This window comes from Podarcis vaucheri (genome assembly GCF_965113315.1).
Source record: "Podarcis vaucheri genome assembly, chromosome: 1".
Lineage (NCBI taxonomy): Eukaryota > Metazoa > Chordata > Lepidosauria > Squamata > Lacertidae > Podarcis > Podarcis vaucheri.
Window position 1 is genome coordinate 80,977,937 of NC_138759.1, and position 23,938 is coordinate 81,001,874.

The 23,938-nt window shown below is 38.9% G+C and overlaps 1 protein-coding gene across 2 annotated transcripts in view; it reads right to left on the reverse strand.

The window, feature by feature from the left end:
- Positions 1-137: 137 nt before the first annotated feature.
- The window catches only part of CPT1A (carnitine palmitoyltransferase 1A), a 45,480-nt gene continuing 21,679 nt past the window's right edge, over positions 138-23,938 (reverse strand). Inside the window, exons 7-19 of one of the 2 annotated variants that reach the window (XM_082191354.1) lie at positions 23,059-23,136; positions 21,293-21,400; positions 19,798-19,885; positions 16,175-16,370; positions 15,058-15,246; positions 13,869-13,974; positions 12,778-12,894; positions 11,623-11,787; positions 9,953-10,087; positions 8,066-8,218; positions 7,095-7,199; positions 4,184-4,276; positions 138-2,408 (exon numbers count right to left, since the gene is read on the reverse strand). In XM_082191354.1, the coding sequence (XP_082047480.1) occupies positions 2,322-2,408; positions 4,184-4,276; positions 7,095-7,199; positions 8,066-8,218; positions 9,953-10,087; positions 11,623-11,787; positions 12,778-12,894; positions 13,869-13,974; positions 15,058-15,246; positions 16,175-16,370; positions 19,798-19,885; positions 21,293-21,400; positions 23,059-23,136 (1,620 nt within the window). In that variant the 3' untranslated portion in view covers positions 138-2,321. Of the gene's footprint in view, positions 2,409-4,183; positions 4,277-7,094; positions 7,200-8,065; positions 8,219-9,952; positions 10,088-11,622; positions 11,788-12,777; positions 12,895-13,868; positions 13,975-15,057; positions 15,247-16,174; positions 16,371-19,392; positions 19,478-19,797; positions 19,886-21,292; positions 21,401-23,058; positions 23,137-23,938 lie in introns of both variants that reach the window. The other variant, XM_082191355.1, reaches the window with a different exon arrangement.

Genomic DNA, 23,938 nt, shown 5'->3' on the forward strand with positions numbered 1-23,938 from the left:
AAGATCAATCTAAGTAGACTCTTTTTTCTAGCATATATAATCCTTGACAATTCTTTTGAAATGAATGTTCTTTGGAATTTATAAGACTATGATAGAAATGAATGTGTTCCCACATCTATGAAATAAAATCACAAACATCAGAATATTAATTTCTTTATTAAGGATAACCTATGCTTACTGTGCGTTTAAAGATTTACAACCAATGGAACATTATTTACATGCAGCTGACATTCTGAGAGGATACAACCCAAGTCTTTTTAGAAATTGTTTGGTGTCAAATAAAAAATGCACGACAGCTTAACCTCCAAACACTTGCAATAAAAAAAGGTTGTCCTCCGCCAATTACATTCCCTTAAAGAATGCAAAAATTGCATTGATAATGCATTAACTATGATTACATTGGAAATATCTAAAACCTGAGTCAAACCTAAGTAAGCTCTTAATAAAAAAGATTATTTACCTTAAAATTAATATATTAGTCAGTGGACAATATAAAGCATATGAACAAAGCTCCGAAACACTGACTCTTAACTTGCTGCTGTACATTGATTAGACATCATGCTGCATTTTAGGATTCATTACCACCCACCCCAAATTTTGTTTATTTACTGTAGTTAATCAAACGTAACATGTTCCACCCATTCCTGTGGGGGGCTCTGTACTCTAATATTTATTTACAGAGCATTGCCATCTGACCTTCATTTTATACCCAAGCCGACATGTTGAACAACCAAGAATATTATTAATATTCTTCATCTCAGGACAGAAGAGACCTTCTTCTCACACCCTCAATTTGTTTTAAATGTTAAATGTTCTGGAACATCAAGATTGAATATTAAAATCTCTGAACATGTTGCATGATCTTTTTTATAGCCTAATTCATATAAGCAGATGTAATTGCTGCACTAAACTCTTAGTTTTATTTAAAGATTGCCAAGAGGACTTTGCTGTTATATTTTTGTAATGTTAATATTTTTAGGCTTTTTAGTGTACTTTGTGCCAGCCATGAGCCCCCATAGCATTTTCCTTGTAATTCTCATTACAAATTCTCTGGTAATATTATTCATGATTTGCCATGCCTTCTATTTTTAAGACATTGAGTTTGGGACCACATATTTTAACCATGACCTAAGTATATTGAAGGTTTCTCCATTATAATTTTTCATGATTGCACATAAGGCAGGAGTTGCTTAAGGCAAATGACAATGTGCCACCTAGGCTGAGACTAGCTTGCACTGTGAATTGTCCCACAAATTTTGCATCTGATGGCTAACTTTCCTGAAATATAGGGAAATGTTATGAAATGTGGCAGCTTTCACTGATAGTGATCTCCCATTTGAAACAAAAAAGTTCTATTGAAACTTTTTTTTAAAAAAACTAGCATAGAAATTACTCTTGTCTCAAAGGAAAGGGCTTTCATTAGGTTAAAACCAAAGGAAATTTCATGTTGGACTATTCAAATGCAACACCATTCAGAAATGTGCTGACTTTTACCCAAATATACCTAGATAAGTTATTGTGAATTAGCAACTCTATTTCCAAGTTCAGCAGCTCTACTTTCCATATCTAGCAGACAATTTACAAGTTAATACAAAACACCCCACAGTGTAATAATGTCCTGCATTTAGAACCTCTGTTTTTGATGTACTGGAATACAGGTAAAGCAGGACCATTCACAACGTAAGTGAGAACGCAGAAAAATACTAGGGTATGTTCAATTGTCGCAGTTGCGGGTAGAGCAAATATTTCATCAGTGACCTATGGCAATATAAGCTTAGTTCCAAGCAACAAAACATTTTTTTCACTTAGCGCATTACATTAGGTTTGCCAGAATATTATTTTATGTTCAGCTTAATGAAATGCTTTTATTTAAAATGAATGCCCGAAGTTGTCACTTACTGATTAAAAAAACCCCCAGCAGATACATTAATTGATGGTTTGCTACAGGTACTTTTCAAGTCAGGTTTTTTGTTGACATGAGATTGGAATGCACTATTTTCATCTCTTCATTTGTAGAATACAGGTAGAGAGATTTTAAAGTAAGAAATGATCAAATGTACACCAAATTAGGACAGGTCTAGACATCTTAACTTGTGGCCAGTTTGCAGCTCTTCTAATAACACAGAGAATACCAAAAGTCATATCTTGGGGAGAAGAAAACTCTTCTGATCAACTGTAGTAATGGATGTTGGAACTTCTCCCAATAATACTTATTTATATAACTCTGAATGGATTGCTGCATAGCTGCCTTGTTTTCAGCCACTGATCAGAAGAGTTCTCACTGCCAACACAGGATGTTTAGTTGACTTGCTGTTAGGGAATCACTTGGTTGAATTTTTGCCAAGACTGAACAAGTTAAGGATGTCACACAATGCTTGTTTGATGTTCTTTCCAAAACGATGGGAATTCTAAACAATAAACAGAGTAAGAAATCCATATTTAGTTACATGGAACTCTCATTATTATATAGTTCATAGTGTGTAGATACATAACATAGATACAAACAAATATGATAATTCATATTTATATTCTGTCAACTTTTCCCTTTTCTTGTGAGGAATCCTATTCGGAATAAGTGAATTTCCCTTAAAAAAGGGGGAAGGTTGGCAGCTATGCCCCCAGCAGCTTTCTGTTTATTCCAAAAATCTGCTCCAGATGCTCCCCAACCCTCCAGAACAGACTTGGAGGGAGTTGGGGAATTGCCAAAAATTGCCTCCCTCCCTGTTCTGCTGATGGATCCTTTCAGCAAAGTGACGTCCACTGGATTCCACCATCTATGAGTTTTAAAAAACAATTTCTTAGATAAATATGTAATTTCCTACTGGTGAAAAAAAAATGCCAGAAACTGGTTTCACCTTAACAGTAATATTGGACTATGGAGATATGATGCAATACATAGTAGGAATCATTCTTTTCTTATAAATGAGAACCTGCCGATAACAATACAAAGTCTACAGGTAAATATATCGAGTAATTCACACCATACAAACACAGGAGGGGTTTATATGTGCAGGTTTTCAAGTGAATGATTTACTTCTCTTGATACATATTTGGGGAGGAGAAGGAGGGGGAGATATTAACTGTTTGCTATTACTTCTTTGCTGTATTTGTTTTACAATATCAGTCTGCTCAGAGCTGAAACACCACAGTAGCTTAGAAGAATTTTTGTTGCTCCTTAGACAGAAGTCTCATTGATATGTGGTCAAGAACAAAGAAGATTAAAATGTTTCTTGTATCTGATTCTTTTCTTTGTTTGCAACATACTGTGACTAGGTTGCATAGTTTGATTTGTGGAAGGATGGGACTGCATTTGTGCAGAAAGTTAAAGGACCTCTAGTCCCCACAAACTCCATAAAGTCAAGAAGGCCTAATGAAAATTAATGTGTCTTGACCAACAGCAGCGAATCCAAATTACCTGTGATACTGTATACAAGGCAACATAAGGAACACAGCATATTTTAAAAAACAGCATCAGGTTTAAAGAGATAACATCAATTCAACTGTCAGAGAAAAGGCTTCTCTAACTAAACATATGAAGCATTATAATCTATGCAGAAGTTCTAGTAAATGTAACTGATTACAGTTAGTAGCAGCATCCATTCTGCACCAGGATAGCTGGGACAAGCCAACAACATGGTTGAGCAAGAAACTGTGCAAATAAGGAGACAGGTCAAGGACATTTTGGATAATGTGAGGATATATGAACAAAGGAAAAAGATTTGTAATAGCATTGATTGGATCAATCTGGACAATAGTTTGGAGAGATGGAACAAGTCTCATGGTATGTGAGCCTGTGACATACTCCAGGATCTTCTAACCTGAGACATTCTGTCTCCTAAGACAGACCAGTTCTGAAGCTTCGGAGGAAATATAACAAAATAATATAACATCACAAAGGACAGCAAATTGTACAATACTGCTTGAACTATGAATGATGACTGCTCGGTACAAGCAAAATATTTGCATATTTATCAGGAACAGAAAACCATAGTATCCATAACAGATATAGTCTAGAAAACATGTAGCTTATATTTTGAAAAATCTGTTGGGTTATTTTTTTTAACTTTTAGATTCAATCTTCTGCTAGACAAATATTGAAAAATATCCCAAACACGATTCTCTCTAACAGAACACTAGGCCTATTAACCGAGTGTACAGAACGCTCTGGACTTCAGACACTTACTGTTTCAGGGCAAGAAAATTTGCTGGATACATGGAAATTGATAAGATTATCACCCACAATTATATATGAGACACCATAACCATCATCAGCAACCTGTGGAAGAAGCATTTGGAGTGTGTTACTATACATTCATGTAAAAGCCTCTAATGATTTATCTTTTAAAATCCTCTTAAGAAATGGCCCATAGTAGAATAGACTTTGTTCAGATGTAATGATCAGCTATGATTTATTGTTACAGGAATGAGCCTAGTTGAGCCTTAGACTTGCATGCTCTCCCCTCCTCCCTTGTGGCACAGCCACAAACAGATGTGAAGCTTTCCCTTCTGTGTCCAATTAACCACAGTTTAGCATGTTATGTGCACCATAAATAGTGGTTAATATGAACCACGGTTTATTAAAATAAGCCAATTTCATCAAGCTTTGAACTTAGCTTGATTTGGTAATCCATAGGAAAGAATAGTTGCAGTTTGTCTGGGTTCAGAAGAGATGCTAAACACGTCTGATCTTCCTTGACTGTGCCAGAAAAGAGGGGAGGGGGGAGTGTCCCAACCCAAAACTCACCTGAGTACTTTCCCATCATGATAAGATGGTTCTAGAACACCCTGGGCACATAGAATCATAGAGTTGGAATAGACCACAAGGGCCATTGAGTCCTACCCCCTGCCAAGCAGGAAACACCATCAGAGCACTCCTGACATATGGTTGTCAAGCCTCTGCTTAAAGACCTCCAAAGTAGGAGACTCCACCACACTCCTTGGCAGCAAATTCCACTGTCAAACAGCTCTTACTGTCAGGAAGTTCTTCCTAATGTTTAGGTGGAATCTTCTTTCTTGTAGTTTGGATCCATTGCTCCGTGTCCGCTTCTCTGGAGCAGCAGAAAACAACCTTTCTCCCTCCTCTATGTGACATCCTTTTATATATTTGAACATGGCTATCATATCACCCCTTAATCTCCTTTTTTACAGGCTAAACATGCCCAGCTCCCTTAGCCGTTCCTCATAAGGCATCGTTTCCAGGCCTTTGACCATTTTGGTTGCCCTCCTCTGGACACGTTCCAGTTTGTCAGTGTCCTTCTTGAACTGTGGTGCCCAGAACTGGACACAGTACTCCAGGTGAGGTCTGACCAGAGCAGAATACAGTGGCACTATTACTTCCCTTGATCTAGATGCTATACTCCTATTGATGCAGCCCAGAATTGCATTGGCTTTTTTAGCTGCCGCGTCACACTGCTGGCTCATGTCAAGTTTGTGGTCAACCAAGACTCCTAGATCCTTTTCACATGTACTGCTCTCAAGCCAGGTGTCACCCATCTTGTATTTGTGCCTCTCATTTTTTTTGCCCAAGTGCAATACTTTACATTTCTCCCTGTTAAAGTTCATCTTGTTTGTTTTGGCCCAGTTCTCTAATCTGTCAAGGTCATTTTGAAGTGTGATCCTGTCCTCTGGGGTGTTAGCCACCTCTCCCAGTTTGGTGTCATCTGCAAATTTGATCAGGATGCCCTTGAGTCCATCATCCAAGTCGTTGATAAAGATGTTGAATAAGACCGGGCCCAAGACAGAATCTGTGGCACCCCACTAGTCACTCTTCTCCAGTATGAAGAGGAACCATTGATGAGCACCCTTGGGGTTCGGTCAGTCAGCCAGTTACAAATCCACTGAGTGGTAGCATAGTCAAGACATATTCTGTATTACCACCAAATATATTATGAAGACACTATGCCCATTTAAAAAAAACAAAATTCAAGTGGCAAATGTCAAGCTTCTATGTTTTAATGAATTATTTATGCAAGAGTTCATGGCCCAAACTCAGAAGAATTATCAACTAAGTTTCTAAACAATCTCAAATCGGTATAAACATTGCTTTCTCACCCCAGGTATATTTCCTATGACCACAATACTTAATGCATCTAGGGAGAAAGGCCTTGACCCACATGGCAGCATGAAGGGAAGAGTTTGTTTGCTAAGTGTTTTCTGGGGCTCTGTTTATATAATCAAACATTTAGCATTTCCTTATGTGTTTTATTTATTTATTTACTTGCCCTATATTGCCCATCATCTGAAGATCACAGGGCAGTTTACAATATAAAAACACAAAAATATATACCATAGTAACAAACAAACACAATCACATTCCTGCCCAGTTTAAAAGGCCATAGATTGTTTAATTAGCCAAAGGCCTAGGAGAAGAGGAATGTTTTTGTCTGGTGCATAAAGATATGCAACAAAGGCACCAAGTGAGCCTCCTTAGAGAGAGCATTCCACAAGCACGGAGCCACCACAGAAAAGCCCTGAATATATGTTTTACATACATTATCAGAAATTTCTGTTAATACAGTGGTACCTCGGGTTAAGAACTTAATTCGTTCTGGAGGTCCGTTCTTAACCTGAAACCATTCTTAACCTGAAGCACCACTTTAGCTAATGGGGCCTCCCACTGCTGCCGCGCCACCGGAGCACAATTTCTGTTATCCTGAAGCAAAGTTCTTAACCAGAGGTACTATTTCTGGGTTAGTGGAGTCTGTAACCTGAAGCGTCTGTAACCTGAGGTGCCACTGTACTATTACTGGGCTGTGGGGGCATTTGGTTTAATAGAATGACAATTTACCTAAGACCATACAGTAAGTTCATAAGCTAAAACGGAAATTGTGGACTCCGCGGCTAACAGTTCATTTGCTTTGCCATTACACTAGCTCTTTTCCTCATAGAGATGAGAGCTCAAGGTTTACAACGTCATGGTCCTATAACTTGCTGTGTCAGCTCATGGAATGCTTGGGATGCTGTGTGCCATGCTAGTTTGAGGATAATAAGTTACACTGAAAGTGTTTTTGCTATACCAGGTAGGTATAACTGGCAGAAGTGTACTTAGGGCACTGGTGCTTGCCTCTCTTAAAGACAGAGACCATTCAACTTACAGGTCCAAACCCTCCACCGCTGGATTCCATTTCAGGGTTCTTATTCAGATCAATATGCTGTTGGGGTGTCTGACTGGTTGAAAGTCTCCAGGGTTCTGCCAAAACCTGAGAAAATAAGCAGAACAGCACAGTTAGCAAGGGATGTAGTTCTACCAAACAACCCATTCCTTCTTCTACAAATATTTTCTTCTTTTGAAGCACTGGGTCTACAGTTTCCTAGTGGAAGCATGTCAGCAAGCAATTGTACTGTCACAATATTCCAATGTGCACCAGAATGAATGGAGATCATTAATTTTATTACTTCATATGCCACTTTCATGCCAAAATGTCTTCTGATTACACATCAGTGTGACTGGTATATTATAGGACATGTCAATGCTCTTTGACAAAGAAGCGTGCTTTAGATTTTCACATGATGAGCAACAGAGAATGCTGCCCATTAAAACTATGCTGTGCTCCAGCATGAATGTAATTCTGCCACTGAGCAGGAGCATTCGTGAAAATGGTGCTTTGTGGAAGATATTGAATACAGCTAGGTTGATGTGCATGTGTGTATGAACCATTGCACCACCAAAAATTCCTGTTCCCAACTAGCAATACTAAGATAGACTTAGGGTACAACAGCTCACAGAGCTCTCTCAATATTGGATATATTTGTAATCCTTGTTTGGAAATTTTTAAAAAACATTTAGGAAGCTGTTTTATATTGAGTTAAACTATTTGTCCATATGGCCCACTGCTGTCTTTTCTTTTAAATGTTTATGAAAATATATTTATTTATTGATCATATAATTATGAAACGTAAATCAGTTGTTTTAAATTAGGCCTAAATTACCTTTATTTAAGACCCACAAAACTAGTTTCCTTCTATGCTTCAAAACACCCAGAAACATGGCAATTCTTTGTATGTCAACCAAAAAATACAGTTCCCACTTCTTATGTGATCAGTAGCACATTATATCACTACTCACCTCCTTAAGGAAAGGAGATTCAACTGCGAGGTATTTGGACACCACATAAAGGCAGAAAAGGTGGCGATCAATGCCGGAACCAGTCATGGCAAGACGATACAAGTGCTGATGATTATCAGCAGCAGCCTTGAATAGAGCACGCTTCTTTTCAATCTGAGGATTAAGGGAGGGAAAATTCAAAATGTTCATTTGAAAATAGCATTAGAGTACCTGAAAGCCTAAAGGCAGAACATTATGGGCACACAGAGGCATGCAGAGCTCTCTTTTAGCTTTCTCCGCCTTCAGTATCCTACTGCTACAGTATCCTATCACAGTGCAAATGCTTTTTTTTAATTCCAGGGATGTTTTGGTAACCCTGTTGAAATTCCTAATAAAGGGTAGTAGTAGGGACCATGGAGTAGGGAATCATGGAAGGGTACTGTTGTACATATACAGATATCTATGTACTTCTCTGGATTGCAAAGTCAACTAGCAAAATGAATAGTATGTTGACTTAATACATTAATGGATCTCTTCATAAATAAATGGATCCTTTCATATTTCAGAGTAAAAGTCTGAAAAAATGTCCACATCAGTCAGTATGACTGTGATATTTCAAGACAGTCTCTCAAACTTTGGATTGGTTTGGAGAATATGGACAGTTCTTATGTGAAATTAGGGTACTTGTGTATATTGGACACAGACCAATGCAAAATAATTCAGCTATTATAGGGTTGCCATATTTTAAAAGTGAAAATCCGGACACAAATTTGTTGAGCTTCTTTTCAGTGAATTCTGCCTAGACACTGTTTGTATGGCAACCCTAATCTATCAGAACTTTATCCTGGTGACTACAGATTTGTCATTATACAGTAAAACATTGATACATCTTTCTATAAATGCAACTACTATTCAATATTACTAAAAACTTTAGGGCTTCACATAGGGCCTCTATGAAGTCAGTCACATTCCATAACCTTGGAATGATTGGCAGAATTTTAGTGCACATGCCAATTTTTAAAACATTGTATTACAGAAAATGTTTGAAATCAATTCATAGCTTATATTTTGCACTCCCATGGCATAATGAATACTACTTTTTTTCTCCACCTACTATTTGGAATAAGACACCAATAAAAAGAACGCATTGATTTAATGTTGCTTGACACCCATTATTAACACATGACTGTTTAACTGCTTTAGAAATGAAAATGATTTCCATAACCAATTTTACTATTGAAAACAAAAACATCTTGAAGGAGTCAATGCTTGGGATCATGAGTCTGATTTAACAAAATAGCTGTACTAGTGGGAGTTCCCCTTCCCTCATGCCCCACATCATCTCTGGGAAGGTTGGGAGAACTCTCCAGAACAGCTTATGGGGAGAGGGGAAGCAGAAATACTTGCACTGACAGAGCAACTATATTGGCATGACGTTGAATTCCAATTGAGTCCTAATATAGAAACATGTGTTTCTTTCCAGTTTTCTCAGCTAGAGCATTTCATCACTGACCACCAGATGGTGCAAATCAGAAATGTTTGTTTTCCCATCCTTGATTTCACACTTATAGTAGCTTACAAATGTCTATTTCAAGATGTTTTATTTCAGAAAGGAAAAAACACACGCAGCATAAGATAGCATGCTTATAATATTTAATATGCTCTGTCTAAAAGAGGCGAGGCATATTTCAGATAAAGGTAAAAGTTGGATTTTGCTGCAGCAGAATTTCTTATTATTTTCTTGTATTCCTTACAGTTTCTCCTAACAATGGCTCCATATGGCCTGATGGCGCCATTGTAACTGCTATGATGGATAAGAAAAAAACAATATTAGTTTCCCAAGAAGCTGCATGCAATTGTACATAAAAATAAAAGCAAAGCTATAATTGATTGCTACATTAAACTCACACTTTCAGTTGGATCATCCATTGCTTGCACAAATTTGCATGACTGGACAGTACATGAACGAACTGTTTCTGTTCTGCCTTCTCTGAATAGGCGGGTCATTGATGCTTCATATGTTAAACAGAATTTCCCCATGTCCTAAAAATAATTCAGAGAGAGATTTAGATGCAAGCAGCAAGTTCAAGCCCTGAGAAACACTGGGTACATGCGACATATGCTGAATTAACATAAAGAATCCACAACCTAAAAATTATGCACCAAATTAATGACAAGGACTAATTTATAGTGTTGCTCTTTGTTCTGAGCATCTGATGGAAATATTATTTCCCTCAACGAGTTCTGTGTTCTCAATGATCTCTGTTAGAAGACTGGCAAGCGACACATTAGCTGAATGAGTACCTGCAGAAAAGTATGTGTGCATTGTGTATGTGTCCATCTCTCATACATGCACACCAGCTTCATGGATGTGTGCAGAAAAATATATGGCGCATGTATGTGTATTAGCACATATCCCACATATTGGTGAGATGCCACTATGCACCCAGTAAGCAATACCTTGCATCACTCATGTCAGTGTGATATTCTACATGGCTGCATGGAACCAGTTTCCATAAACAGAGAAAGAACATGCATGTGCATGTAGGAAGACTTTCAGCACCATATTATGTTTCTATTGAGACACGAGTATATCCAGTAGGGCTTAGTTTACAAAGGAGTATACTGTCAGCCCTCTAAACTAGAGTTCCCTAGCTTCTTAGCTTTTCTTCATTAGGAAAAGCCATTACTACTCAGATGTTTGTCTACTGAGAAGTAAGTCCTATTGAGTTCAACAGGGCTTGCTTAAATCTGCACTGGATTGTCCCTGCAGTTGTGTTTTTCTGCATTCTTTCCAGATCTGCCATGTGCTTTTTGAGAACTGAATTCCATGTTAAGGATCTTCAAGGAGGAACTCTCTCAAAAACATTTTGAAAACCAAGGTATGCAATGCTGATTAGATCACTCATGTAAACATGCTTCTTCAAACCTATGATTCATTGAGAGCTATATGAGTAAGACTTGGCTTTTTTGAGAAAACATAAGCATGGATTTGACAAAGGCATAGGTTATTAATAATTTTGCAAGGAATGTGAGTTACAAAATTATTCTAGGGATCCATAAATCTCTTTACTGATATTTCCATATTAGCTTTCCCACACAGAATTAGCCATCCTTTGTTAACTACCTTCTAATGGAGCAGTCTGGTGATGTTAATGTCAAAGCACTGCATCCCAGTATTTTCTGTGATGTCATGTTTCTGCGACCTTATTTGTGACTTTTTAAATACAGTACAATGCAACCGCAGTCCCAGCCTGTCCAGTGTAGGCAGGTGAAGCACCCTGAATGTGTTTCAGAAAAAGATTGCCGTTTGCAGATTCAGCCCATTTTATTTCTTGCTTTTTGATACTGCTCGCAGATAAGCGACGAACTGCTCCTTAAGTTTCTGTTCCTGGGGAAGGAGACAGTCGCAGCACTTTAATTACTAGTTTCCTTGCATTATTATTTTCTCATTTATAATGCATTCTTTCATGAAAGAGAAATGAAAGGAAACCATTATTTAAAGTGCACACAAACACACAGATAGATATTTCTTTTATCAAGTATCTCATACAGAACACCATGCTGAGCATACTTACCCGGTAATGAGCAAGCTGCAGGGCAAGTTGCACAAATGCATCAGGGCTAGTCTTTGTTTTCTTCATCAATCCTTTCCCAAAGGTGTCAAAAGGAAAAGAATGGAAATCCACATCCTCTGCTAGAGGCCTTGCCACGGCCAGGGACCTCTCAATCACTTCTTGGCACTAAACAGTAGCAAGTGTTACATTACAAAAATAGTTCCATGCATTTTATATTTTCATTTTTATTATTAATTACCCACCCTTCACCCTGAGGTCCCAGGGCAGGTTAAAACGCAGCATTTAAAACAGTTTAAGAAGATGAAAATTTATTATTTTTGTTTAGCAATTTAATTTTGATTTGGAGCTTAGTTTCAAAAGTAACAGTTTCCTGCGATTCACACAAATGGAACTTTGCCATGAATCTAGTAAAAATTCTAGCATGGAAAGATTTATTAATTCTCTATTGTTCTGAATATAAAACCAGCATCACTTAAAATAAAAGAAATGTTTCTAGTCACCTGCCCCTCACTCCTAACCCCATTCTATTTACCAGTGCTGGACAGTTCCATTAGTTTGTGGTACGAAAAGATAACCAAATATTAAATAGCAAATGCATTTCAAATATATTTTTATATGAATTCTGAAAAATTTTATGAGTGTACAAACAAATTGTACTACTTAAAAAGTACAATTTTGAAAAATGTTACTGAGTTATGCCAACAAATGTTGTCAAACACAGTTTAAATGAAGCTTTTAACTGGTTTTTAAATGGTTTTCTTTTGATTCAGTGCTTTTTGAATATGGCAACTTGTTTCATTTGTGTGTGTGTGTGTGTGTGTGTGTGTGTGTGTGAGATTGGTGTGCTTTTTAGCTAAATCGTGTTTTTTTTTAATTCATGTTGTAAGTTGCCTGCACTGGGAGAAAGGCAGGATATTAATTAATTAATTCAATAATTTCTGTGATCTGCATTTGAAAACATATTAAAAAATAACAAGAATTATAATGTGCAACACTATTGGGTTTTCTTCCTAGCAGATCTCATGAAAATACATCTCTTGATTAATTTGAGTCCTAGCTAGACAATAGCTATCTTTACTGAAAAATGGACAGATGAGCAATTCAATCAGCAGGATGAAAGTTGCAGTATTGATCCAGAAGTGGCTTTGCACTTACTTCTTCAGGGATTTCCCACTGCAGTCTGGTAGGCATAGGAATGCCTGAAATAGCTTCTCCTTTGCAATGGCCATCTTCGGTGTAGCCCAGCTCAAGACAGTCGGAGGACATCACATTCTGGGAATGAGTTCCGGGTTGGAAGAGGGAAGCAAGGAAAGCACATCATTACATACACCATAAATACACTGTTGTAGAACATGAAACGTGCTTAAATCACTATAGAAAACCTCTGAGATTAAAAAAAAAAGGATATAGAGGGGAAAAGAGGATCAGCACCCTTGTTATTGCTACTATTTTACAAAACTTATTGTACCTTGAGTTGTTTAAAATTGCCAACCTTGCCTTTCAGCATTTGATACTTATCTGCATTTAAGTGCACTTAAATCTCTTCTGATTGTTACTCGGATAATTTTGGGGGTGAATATGTGTGCACGTTAAAGGTGACCACCCCAGAAACCGTGGAATGGAAGCAAACACTGGTTGAGAGAACTCCCGATTCACCATTCAAGCAGGCCAAAAGGTTTGCTTTAAGGGCAGAAATGTACCAGTCTGTGCTGGAGCATGGGAACAGAAGGCTTAGAAAGGCTTTAGTCAAGTTGAAACCATGCCCCAGGCTGAAGAAGATACAAGGTTTATTAGTAGCTCTGAGTGACCTCCTTGAGACGCTGACACACTGATAAGGCTTAGGACACACTGATAAGTCAATGCCTAAAACAATGGAAAACTGTTTCTATGTTTACCCTGTGGCCTATCATTTGCCAATACAGAACGAAATTTTAGTTGTTTGCTTGGGGGTTGGGGGGAATAAAGGAATCTGAGCAACAAAATGTTTCACAGACATTAGGGAACAGAGATAAGTGGTATTTTCTTCTTTTGACTTCATCTAAGCTTCGTCTTAGTTGTACAGAAGAAGGCTTTTCTAATGTATTTTTGTGCTGTAACTTTTCTCTTCTCTGGAACACAGAGAGAAGAAAAGCGCTTTTAGATTCCGTGCCCACTGCTTGCAATAATGTTACACTGAGCTAAGCTTTTTAAGTACTGTACCACGTTTAATTTTGGTTTGCCTCCACTTTGAATATTCACACACTCACCTCCCAAAGATGGCCAACAATAGGAGCATCTGCCCAAGAATGTTCCGTATTCAGGCCCATTTTAGCATTCTTAAACACTACAAGAGTGAATGACTTGTCAAACCACCTATAAGAGACAGAAAGTTCCCACAACATTGTGTTAATGAAAGTTATACCTTTGCAAATAAAGACTTGCTATTCACCTAAAAAGAAAAGTTAGATTTACCATACATTTATAGCAGCAACTTCAAAGTGAAATGAGTAACGAATGCAAGGTTGATCAGTATGAAATAAGAACTTGTGCAACTTAACATACATGATATGAAAGCCATGTAGGCTCTGGGCAGCTGAAATGAGCAGCTGCATCACATATTACAAAAAATAAAAAGCAGGTTAAGATTAGTTAACATAGCAAAATAGTTTGTTTTATCCAAGTTTTACAACAGGCAAATCTACAACACATTCATTCCCTCTTCCCAGGAAGTGTATTCTGCGGTGGAAGGGGCTAGGGAATTCTTAGTACCCTCACCAAGAAGGTACAATCCCTGGCAATCACTGAGAGAAACTATGTAGTTATATGTATGAAACACATATTTGTAAATAAATATCCAGGGGCACTTCACTAAAGGTTAGAAATGCGACATTCATCAAATGCTTAAAAAAGAAAATCTAGAGCTAAGAAAAATATCACAAACACATCTCATCTTAAAAAAGAGAGAGAGAAAAGAAAAGAATTATTGATTTAAATATTTTAATGGTCCTTAAGTAAAATATGTAACAAACTATATTAAAGTAAGTTATGCCTTTCATACACATGGCACTGAACAAAAAAACTGTTTTGTTTGTGCCATTTTGATTCTCAGTGTAAGAGATAATACATTAAGCCCACAATTTACGTGAGGGTTATGTTCCAGCGATTGCACCTAAAGCCAAAACCATGTACATTCAAAACACATTGGGTTTAATGGCGAGTGGGATTGCTAATGTCATTTCCCCCAGAACCCCACCCACTTTCCACCCCCATTCATTCATTCATTTAGTCAGGTATGTAAAGCTGACTGTGCACAAGTTAAATGTGTGTAAGCTGTGGGCTTACTGTACCAAAGTTCCAGGATAAAATATAAAGCTACCACAATGTATGAACAAGGCAAGCAGGACACATATATAGAAAAGCGAAAGATCATGGTCTGCTTCCCACACCCCAAAATACCTGTCATAGCATTTGCCATGTAGAAGTGCCTTTGCATAGGTGTCCATTGACATCACTGGATCCTCTTCCCTGTAACCCTGAGCAGTGTCATCCAAAGTCACAAAGAAAGCTGCCTTTTCAACAGCATCCAAAGACTGCTTGTTCTTTCCGCGGGCAAAATATGTCTGGCGAGCCTTAGCCCAAGGTACTCTGCCAGAAAAATATAAGCAGAGACATTATGCCAAGTCAGTGAATGCAACTAACCTTACAACCACCCTTTTTTAAATCAGATTTAAAGTAGTGCAGGGGAAAAAGAAGAACCAACACACTCTGAAGGTGAAAAATGCAATGTCCACAGAGAGTGAAGTCTAAAATGGAAGGTGCACATTGGAAGCTCTCTCAAGTTTATATGGACGCACTATTCAGTGGCTTAAAATATGATAGTGTCTCTGGGCAGGTTCAGATGACCTTTATCCCTAGAACTTCTGTGTGCAGAAAGTTCCAAGCACATGTCTCAGGCTTCTGAGTCTCCAGCCCTGCTCCTCTAAAGATGCACAGAATGCTATCTGATCACAATGATCCCATGCTCAATGTGGAATCTCCCTATCCATGCATTACAAGTCCGAGATCCACCGATGGCAAGTACTGGGTCCTCAAAACGTTACAAAATTGTCCAGACCACTAAACACACTGTATACTTGCCCTCCCAAGAAATATCACTGGGTGTACCCAGCAAATTCTACAGTGCAACTATTAATAAATTGTTTGTAACCCTCCTCAGCTTGAGAAGCCCAGATACACTGTGCTAAGATGTCAGTCAGTCCATCTTACAATAGTATAAATACAAAAGCACTTGAAGACTATATGGAACAGACTATACAGAATAATAACAGGGATAGTCAGCAAACATTTAGGCAGCTATAGACGAACATGTGTTTGACCAAGCTGCGGGAGGCAGTGGAAGACAGGAGTGCCTGGCGTGCTCTGGTCCAGGGGGTCACGAAGAGTCGGGCACGACTAAATAACAACAACAACAATAACAAGCAGAAAGACTCTTAAAGCTGAAAGTAGCCCCAAATTGTTTTCCAGTTTTGAGAAATGAATGGCAATTGTTTTGGGGTGTCTCTTAAGTTCATACCTGTCTCCTGCCGTAAGAGCAGCTAACTTCTCTTCCCCTGGCTGGGGCTCTGATTTGTCATCTAGAATCCACTGCATCTGCTGTTCAATCTCCCGGGGTTTCAGCAGTCTGCCATCATAGTACAGCCATACTTTGTAATAGCATCCCTTATGGTACACAACAATGTGCTTGCTGTCTTTTATATGCTGGATAGTGTCTAGAATTGCAACCCAAAGTTTGGAAATGAGCAAAGATTTCCGTAATGTTTAAACTTAACATCTATGGAGTGCTCAGCTCCAAACTGCATACATTATTTCATTATTTCACATCTTAAATTCATTTACGGAGTTAGGATGTCATCCAATGATGTAGCCTCATTCACAGAAGGACTTCTGTTTTGCAATGGCACTTTGCCTCCCAATGCTCCCCATGTGCTCACCCCAAAATCTGCTCCAGAGGACTGGGGAACAGAACAGATTTGGGGAAAACATGAAGGGAGAGGGAGAAGCTCCACTGCAAAAGCATAAGCCCTTGTGCGAATGGGATGACTTCATTGGATGCAGCCCGTAGACTTACAGCTATACACTATTTGTTCATGAATGATGATATTCATGAAGAAGATGCCCAATATTAAAACAAGCACTGTGCTGTACCAAGTTGTCATTCTAAACTCTGCAATCTCCTATATGCACAGGCAGCTTTCTTTTGCATAGCTCATAGTATCCAACTAACTATTTTGGAACCTCAGCAGCTGAATGGAGTTAGGTGCAGCAGCGCATTCCAGTCAAGCACCGATCAGGACACTTGGACAGCTGAGTAGACTGTACTATGGACATTCTGACAATGAAAACATATATATTCAGAAACACACGTATCCATACTTTTACTCAAAGCTGTATCTGTATTCCTGCTTGCTATTCCCCAATAATAGTAGTAATGATTCCAACAATCACTGGTTAAGGAGAGTCCTCTCATGTGACTTTGCCACTCTTTTTTCTTTCTTTTTTACATGGAAAGTAAATGGAAGTGACCACATGGGGAAACTGTTCCCCATATCAAAGCCAGTATAGTTTTCTGTCTGAAGTTTTCAAGTGTTCTCTAACAAACTTTGATATGGAGCTTGATAATATGTCCAACTACGACTGGAGGTAAAACTACATATCCTAAGATAATTTAACATTCTATGGGCTGTATTCAACTAACTCACTGTTCTAGCGTCAATGGCATTTCCCTCCCACAGGGGGATGAAACCTATCTCCTTAGTGGTACACTGAATGCAAGCCTATGTTTTTTTTACAGTCAAGGAATGTAAATGCAAGAAAATTCAAGCTATGGAAAAAAAGAGATGCAGATATCAAACCTTCAACCAGGATGCAGTATAGTAACCGGAGAATTAACTATCACACAGAAAAAGCTTACTTTGTAGAAGTAATACATTCAAAATAAAGCCAGAAATTTGCACTTCATTGTCAAATTTTGATCACTATTTGTCATTACCAAAAGAACAGCATGCTGAGCAATGATTTAAGATAAATGAGTAATGAAATTAGAAATATTACCAAGAACATTAGTAGTGATTTTAGGTAACTGAGAGCATATTCGAAAAAAGTTTGCTTATTTTCTGTGATTCTATTTAAAAACGGGGCAAAATGAGCAAAATGTTGGGCTTATTACCAGTTGAATTAATAACTGCATTATGAAGTGTTTCATGGCACTTTTGCAAGGTCCAGTTCAAGGAAGTATATGAACCATCTGAGTCTGTTTCTATGCACAAGCTGCATTTTTCTCAGCTAAATTATTTCACATTAGAAGACATTACATTTATCATAAGGCAGATCCAGTTTCTTATTAACATTAGAAAATTAAAATTAATACACCTTTACCTACTTTTCTTACTCTGGTTTGACAGGCTACCTCCCACCTTTGCCCTATTTGAGATAAACTGTGCAGATGAAGAGCTCTGAAATAATATTTCCAGAAAATAAAGGGGAGCCCTGCTATGCATGTCTATAAAAGGGGTGGGAAAGAGGAGGTGCTCAGATTATTTGCTTCCCATTGTAATGAGGCTCAGCTAAAAGATCTCACCACATGCAAAGCAAAGAAGAAAGAAGGACCAACAGATACAAAAGCAGAGTAATTCTAATGGTGAAATATTCTCATTAGAATTACTCTGCACAAACCAATAGAATTACTCTACTGTTGATCCTCTGCTGTTGATCCTTCTTTCTTCTTTGCTTTGTGATCCTTATTCCCTAATTGTGACCCAGCATGTGCAGCACTGGGGGGGGGGGAATGGCACCAATCTCTCAGCATCAAGAACTATTTTGTTCTTGACCAACACAATTTTATCAGTAGAAAACAAGTTCATTAGAAAAAATATTTTAAGAATGCATTCCCTGTTTGGGGTGACTTCACATACTGACCCTTCACCCCATTCCTGCAAGCCAATTTTAACACGCCATGTGAAAGGTATTCATCGGCTTCATGAAAATCTGCTCTCTTAAAATCTATGGGGAGAGGTGTTAGTCCACCTTTCACAAAAATGGAGCATAGAGTTCCAAGGCTTTCTCTGTGGTAGTACCTACACTCTAGGATGTATTTTGATTAGAAGCTCACCTAGCCACTTCTCTCATTGTTTGGTGGCTGGTTAAAGCCTGACTCTTTAAGAGGGCTTTTTAGTCACAGCTGAAGGTTTCTTGAATTGATATTATGCTAATATATTTAGGACCAGATTTTTAAAAGTGCATTTGTGAGGTTTTTATTGCTTTTTAAGAAGTATTTTTATATCATCATTTTTATCATGATTTATGAAGTACAGTATACCACTTTGAATTTAGTTTTGGCAACACAGAAGAGGCATAGAAATGTGATATACAAACCAAAAAATACATTTAAATGATTCAACACCTGTTCAGGAACACACACACACAAACAGTTCTAGGAAGTGACAGCAAATGGGAACAGATTCCTGTACCAACTTTCATCATTCATTATAATACGCCTCAATGTACTTAGTAGTGCGTTTGCACAACACTGAAATGGTTCATAACTTTTAAGAACTGGATCTTATTAGCATATTATAATGCAAATTATGGTGATTTCTCTGATGGAAAAATCACACAGCCTCACAAGATATGCAAATGTTGTAGGCTTAAGTTATCTGCTACATACATAGAAGATTAGGATGCAAAAGTGGGGAGGCAAAAACATTGACAGGATTGACAGGACTAACACTGTACCTGTCTCTGTGCCTGGTAAACGGCAAGTGTTGAACAAACGTTCATACTGAGAAGAGCACATTGGGATGGCATTGTAAATCATAAGCTGAAAGGAAAAAAGGAAAGTCAAAGAACCCATACCGGGTAGCAAATCATTTCCCGGGAGCACCTTTATTTATATTTCTTTAAAGAGAAAGAACAGGGACAGCACATAATCATACAAGGTGAACCAGCAAGGTATTTGAAATGTGGATCAGGATTTTATCAACGGCTGCCACATATTTCAAGTGTACAAGTCACTCCATTCTCCTTGGGCTGCACACACTGCAAATATGAATGTTTGTTATTAGAATGGTATACTCAAGAAGAAATTCTGGAAGTATTTCAATTCTTTGATGTTCCTTTTCTTCAGCTGATTCAGCTTACCTGTTTCCTCTCCAGGAATACGGGATGTATTAAACATCCTCTCCCATTGTGCTGAGCAGAGTGGAACCGTGGATCCCATCAGAAGAATCTATGCCGCAAACGAGTGTTATGATTGCGTTTCACAAATGGAGTTAAGCACGTGAAGAAAAAAACACGTGTGAATCAGAAAGAATGCCAGAAGATTTGTGGATCCTTGGGGCCACTTCACATCTCATTTCCACAAGAGGAAATTGTGGCTCACCAACCTTCATCAATTAATATGTATATTCCACGGCATGTAAAGGTAAAGCGACCCCTGACCGTTAGGTCCAGTCACGGACGACTCTGGGGTAGCAGCACTCATCTCGCTTTACTGGCTGAGAGAGCCTGTATACAGCTTCCGGGTCATGTGGCCAGCATGACTAAGCCGCTTCTGGCGAACCAGAGCAGCGCACGGAAACGCCGTTTACCTTCCCACCAGAGTGGTACCTATTTATCTACTTGCACTTTGACCTGCTTTCGAACTGCTAGGTTGGCAGTACACTGCATGTACACACATGCAATTTCCCTGCAGGAGGCTTTATGCTTGTGCATTTTCAGTATGCCAGCTTCCAAAATCCCTTTTATTATTATTTTCTCCCTAGACCTCTCTCTCGTCTGCCAATGGTAGAGTCTGCAGAAGTTCTTCCAATTGCTCTTAAGCTGCCATATACATTCCAAAATTTATCCCTTTTCTGCACCCTCCAACATTATGCTGCATTGTGTTCATATCAATCAAAATGAGGGCTGCCACTAAGGTTTTTTGTAATCCTTTAAATGTCATCATTTCCAAAATCTGAGATCATTTTCAAATCTCTTTTAATAGACTTTATCTGTACCTGTAATACAGTAAAGATTCAGTTTCCTGGCCCCAGGTGCCACTAAGAGGTGCCACTAAAATGCCTCCTACAAAGAAATATAGAAACTGAACAGGAAGAGTAGCTTTCCTTATATAGACTGTTCATGGAAACTTGAAAGTAGTCCACTTTTCAAGTGGCCCTGCTCCATGCACAGGACAGAATTCTCCATATCTGCTGTGAGAACAGGGGGAGGGTGCCCTATGGCTTGTAATAATGAATAGGAGTATTGAATGAACATATTAGAACCCCTCCCAAAGTTCTGTACCCATGCCCCCATGAGGCCTAGATGGGAATTCTATTGATATCAGCTAGGCAGCATTAGAAGCTGTGTTGAGTCCAAAGAAGAAGAGTGGGACCCTAGCCAAGGGATCCCCACTGGCTTGCCCTTTAAACCAATTTTCATTTGCATCAATTTGTTCCCCAGCAATTCAACAACCTCATGGTTTCACTTGCTTGCTATGGGATGCACATTTAACTGTGGTGGACAAATCATGTCTTACATTTGAAAGTAGGAGGCTTCATTCCTCCTCTGAGTTACTTTTAAGCAAGTAATGAGGCTTTTCTTATATCCATCAGACCCAAACGTGTGACTATTATTATTTTTTTAATGTACATACTGGCTGGATTTGTTGTCTGTCCAGTTTTCTTCTGTATAGCAGTATGGAATGGATAGCATTGCCAGCTCTAGCTGCCTGTATACTGGTAGGAGTAAAATAGAGGAAATCCTAAAGGATAAAGAGAATGGACAGGGATGAATGTTAGCAGAGCCGTATGTACTGAAGAACACAAATGTTATCACAAATGCACACAACCCTACTGCTCACCGTTGAAAGGAAAGCTTCACATGTATTTATTTTCATTTATATATAGTTCACACAACACAACAGCACCAGCTGCACACAAGCTTCTACTTTTGTTAGGCCTTTGCTAGTAGTCACTGTCTTATTCAAATGTAATAAAGAATATATTACTTGACTTCTGTTGCACCAAAGTGCATGTAGAGCTGCAGGTCAGTATGACATTCACTGAAAGTCATCTTCAGACAACATCTTCCACCTCATTAATCAAGACACCAACTTGGTTTGCACATCACGCTAAGGCAAACCATGGCTTAGTGTGAATGTGTGAGCATGTGTGCTCCCAGAGATGAGATGGGAGTTGCTTCACTCCACCCTGGTAATTTTGCGGCTGAGATGCATGGAGTTAAGCTATAGGTGTCCAAAGATGGGCTCATGGCTTTGCTCTATCCAGACTAAACACAAGCTGTAACCATGGTTTGTCCAGGAAAGCCATACTGCAAGCCTAACACGTTAAGCTGAACCAAGGCTTAGTTCAATGTGGTACAGCAGCGAAATGACTAGGCAGGAGGGAAGAGGTCGAGATCCCCATGCCTGGGGCTCACTCTTACCACAGTTTGGCTTAGTGTGACATGCAAACAGGGCAATATCTAGTATTCTATTTCCAGTCCTCAGGGAGAGTTCCTGAATTTATGTAGTCAAAACATACATGAACAAGAAGGAGCTATCAGCAGATGACATATAATTAAAAACACAACTTAACAGGATAACCCTCTCTTTCAAAACAAACAAACAAACAAACAAACAAACAAACAAACACCCAAGCCAAATGAGGATGGACATGGAATACTGATTGACCATTGTGGAATGGCTTGCAAAACGCTTTGGTTAGCAAAACTGAAAACGAAAAAATCCTAAGAGACGGAATCCCAAAAGAGCTCACTGTCGGCTGAGTGTGCTTTGTAGTCACAGAACAAAGCATCTGGTGGGCTGGGGTTGGGGAAATGGAAAATTGGGATCAAGGAGTGGAATGGCATATTCTGAAAGGGGGCATGGCTGGCACCTTAAACTGGAGGACTCTAAATTGCACCATTTCATACCGTTTTCTCTAACAGCAAACTTGATGACCTTACATCTCATAGACGAGGAAGCGATTTTTGACCTGTGCAGGGGGACTCCCCAGACATGCAGAAAAAAATACCCTCCCCAAAACAGCCTCTTAGTCATACCAGAATCTAATGCTACATTGCAACAGAAGTTCTATCTTAGTGCACATGCTGGGAAGATTATGGATAATGAAGCAACCCCAAACGTGAGTTGCTTCAGTTCAGGCAACTGGCATGTGACTTGGTGTACAATTTAGGATGTTATGCCAGCTAAATTACATGCCCACAGAGAAGAACCTACGGCCTTCCAGTTGCTGTTGGGAATACAGCTCCCATCAGCCCCACCATGACAATAATCAGGGATGGTGGGAGTTGTAGTCCAGCAACAACTGGAGGGCATCAGGTTTCCCATCTCAGCCCTAAAGGAAGTGGCTCTGTGGGAGAAATGATGACGCCTTCAAAACTGTACCATTTACTCACCATTGCAAAATAATTACTGTTCACCATAATTGGTCCACGGCCTCGGAGGTAAATGTATTCTTCCCACCAGTCACTAACCTATAAGAAAAGTGAATTAATCAGTGACATTCACCAAGTAAAACAAAGTGCCCCAGTTACTGGGACATCAATACTCTAAACACCTGGATACACTTTAATTCTGAAAATAAAAACTGAATAGAAGAAGAAGAAGAAGAAGAAGAAGAAGAAGAAGAGGAGGAGGAGTTTGGATTTGATATCCCGCCTTACACTCCCTTTAAGGAGTCTCAAAGCGGCTAACATTCTCCTTTCCCTTCCTCCCCCACAACAAACACTCTGTGGGGTGAATGGGGCTGAGAGACTTCAGAGAAGTGTGACTGGCCCAAGGTCACCCAGCAGCTGCATGTGGAGGAGCAGAGACGCGAACCCAGTTCCCCAGATTACGAGACTACCGCTCTCAACCACTACACCACACTGGCTCTCTCAGTATTATTTTCTACTTTTGCTAGAGAGCGAAACAAAAAATTATCAAGAGCATCTGAAGGGCAATTTCTCTGATATTCAATAACGAAATGGAGTTCTTCTTTAGAAAGATCTCAATAGTAATGTTGGTACAAATTATTGAAGGTCGATTTCAAAACATTCCACTGGAAAAATGGTTATGTCCATGTGGAGATGGCAGTGTTGAGTCAGTGGCTCATGTGCCTCTGGCTTGCACTCTTTATAAAGATTTGAGGAGTGAGGTGATTGCCCCTCTATTATTGTCCATGCCAGGTCACTCAAGCATTGCTACTGTTTCCTTTCTTTTAGCAGCTCAAGATGATTAAGTGACAGCAAAAACTGCAAGGTTTTTAGTGGGGGCAATTAGAATAAGATATACAGT